Source organism: Austrofundulus limnaeus, unplaced genomic scaffold (assembly GCF_001266775.1).
Source record: "Austrofundulus limnaeus strain Quisiro unplaced genomic scaffold, Austrofundulus_limnaeus-1.0 Scaffold1169, whole genome shotgun sequence".
Classification (NCBI taxonomy): Eukaryota; Metazoa; Chordata; class Actinopteri; order Cyprinodontiformes; family Rivulidae; genus Austrofundulus; species Austrofundulus limnaeus.
This window is the reverse complement of record NW_013953571.1, coordinates 55,023-57,462: the sequence shown is the minus strand read 5'-3', so window position 1 is coordinate 57,462 and position 2,440 is coordinate 55,023. Positions and strand designations below refer to the sequence as shown.

Sequence of the window (2,440 nt, the reverse complement as noted above, 5' to 3'; positions counted from 1 at the left end):
GATCCGGGGGGTTCTGACTGGTCACTGAGTGTGTATATATGTCTGTGTTTATATACTGACAATATTTATGATAATATTTATTTTATCCATTTATTTTTCAGGTGAGCGGACAAACGTTGGGTGTGTGGTCTTGTTTTTAGTTGGTGTATATTTAATATACAGTACTTCTAATCGCTATTTCAATCTTTCTATCTTTCTAATTACTTCTCTCTGTTTTTCTCTCTGTCTCTATTTTCTCTTCACTTAAAAAAAGTCACTGATGATGAAGAAATAAATAAACTAAATAAACTAGTATTTGGTTTCGTTTTCTACTGAAGTGACACAAGAAAAAAAGTTTAATATGATGAACTGATTTATTGTGACAGGCCTAATGAATGTGTGTATATTTGATAAAGTACTATATAACTTTAGACCATTTATCACGTAGCATTGTGTTAAACTGATACCTCGGCTGCTCTCCACAGGAGAAGATGCCGATTCCCTCCGTTGTGATTGAACCAGCTTCTAGTAACGAAGGTGATGATGATCGTGATGCTGACATCATTTCTCCCACGAACATCAGAGAGAACATGGTGACGAGTGAGAGCATCAAACACATGAGTGCATCAGGTGGAACATCTGGACATCCTGACGACTTTCTCTACAAGGTGCTGCTGTTTTCCAAAAAACAATCACTGCTCGTAGATTTGTTTGAGAGAACGACCGAACGTTAGTTCAAACAAACAAACAAACAAACAAACAAACAAACAAACAGCCTTTATCTGCCTGCAGGTGGAGACTATGCACGACTTTGAAGCAGCAAACTCTGATGAGCTGGACCTGAAGAGAGGAGATGTGGTTCTGGTTGTTCCCACAGCATCAGCTGAAGATCAGGTCAGAGCTTCAGGGTCATTTTTAAACTTTAATAAACATTATTAATATTTCTGTATATAAAAAGTTGTTAAGGGAAAGGATCTCTGACTGTAACCTTTTTAATACAGGATGCAGGTTGGCTCACAGGAATAAAAGAATCTGATTGGTCGACTCTTGGAGTGGGAGCACAAAGAGGACTCTTCCCTGAAAACTTTACTCAGCGTTTGCAGTAAAACGGCCTTTTCTTTCTTTAAAAAATAAAGTCTATTGAGATCTGTATGCAAATTGTCATCAGCATGTAGCCAAACTGGCTGTAGACAATAAAGAAAAAAGTCCTTGCTGCAGTTTTTGGGGTAAAGCGAACAAAAATAGGTGTTTCAGCTGATCCTTTATAAGCATGATGAGTATGTTTGACCCCCTCTGAAAATGAGATATTTAAATGTTAAAATGTGCTGAAAATTCTGAATAACATTATAAATTTCCAAGTTTCTTCTGAAACATAAAAAAACAATGTGTGTCAGAATAATTTCCTCTAAAATCCAGTAGAAATTTTATTTGTGTGAAAAATGAAAACTTTTTTCATTCATTGTTAGAAGATTTCTGTGTTAATGTTAGGAGTGTGTTATCATCAGTGTTTCATTCAGATGTGGTGAGTTCTTCCTGTGACAAGTTCTTTATGTTTAATGAAAATATATCAGTGATGTGAACATTTGTGCTCATTAATAATTAAACATCTATAAAAAGGAATTTCCTTAAATGTGAAATTGTCAGCCAAAAAAGTTCATAGTTTTCTCAAAATATTTAAAGCAATATACAACACTTGTTGTGGTTTAAAGTTCTGGACTTTGGATCGTCAGAAACCTTTCTGTTAATAAATTACACACTAAACAAAATAAACCTGTTTAAAAAGTACAAAGTGTCAATATTTGGTTTTGGTCATAGAATTTCTAAAAGACTATTGTAAAGCCGAACTTTCATTTCCATCCGTCCATGATAAATGAATTTGTGGGCTGCAAGTGTTTTTTTGTTTTGTCTCCTCCAAAACAGTGTTAGTTAAATGAACAATGAGCTGTTTGAATCTTCCCACTGGATGACATCAGACATCATTTTCTGCTTTTTAAGCCTCTTCAGTAGAAAACAGAACTGAATATTAGTTTCTTCATCATCAGTGACATTTTTAAAGAGAAGAAGCAAAAGAAAGAGAAGAAAAAGGAGAAACGTAATGGGGAAGATTGAAAGAGAGATTATACCACACCATACCACTTTTATTTATAAAGCACTTTAAACAGCACAGGGCCAACCAAAGAGCTGTGTGTGCAGTAGACAGACACAACAGAGTTAAAATACAGTTAAAATATGTAGCGTTTATATTTAAAGTACATATAGGACAGAGTTATGATTCACAGATTATAGAAGATATGTGAAATATAAAACAAGACAACACACCTGACAACTGTCTGCACACCTGTAAAAGTAGAGAAAACAAAAACAGCAACAAATAAAATGTGTATCATAATAATTATAACTTTGCTAAAATTTATACATACATACATATACCCATACATACATATACACATACATACATATA

The 2,440-nt window shown here is 34.1% G+C and overlaps 1 protein-coding gene across 1 annotated transcript in view; it reads left to right on the top strand.

Moving 5' to 3' along the window:
• amph (amphiphysin) overlaps window positions 1-1,764 on the top strand; it is a gene marked incomplete at its 5' end in the record, with an annotated part of 37,861 nt that extends 36,097 nt beyond the window's left edge. Inside the window, 3 exon segments of the mRNA XM_014031048.1 lie at window positions 465-647; window positions 772-873; window positions 981-1,764. Of these exon segments, the coding sequence (XP_013886502.1) occupies window positions 465-647; window positions 772-873; window positions 981-1,085 (390 nt within the window).
• Between the last annotated feature and the right edge of the window lie 676 nt (window positions 1,765-2,440).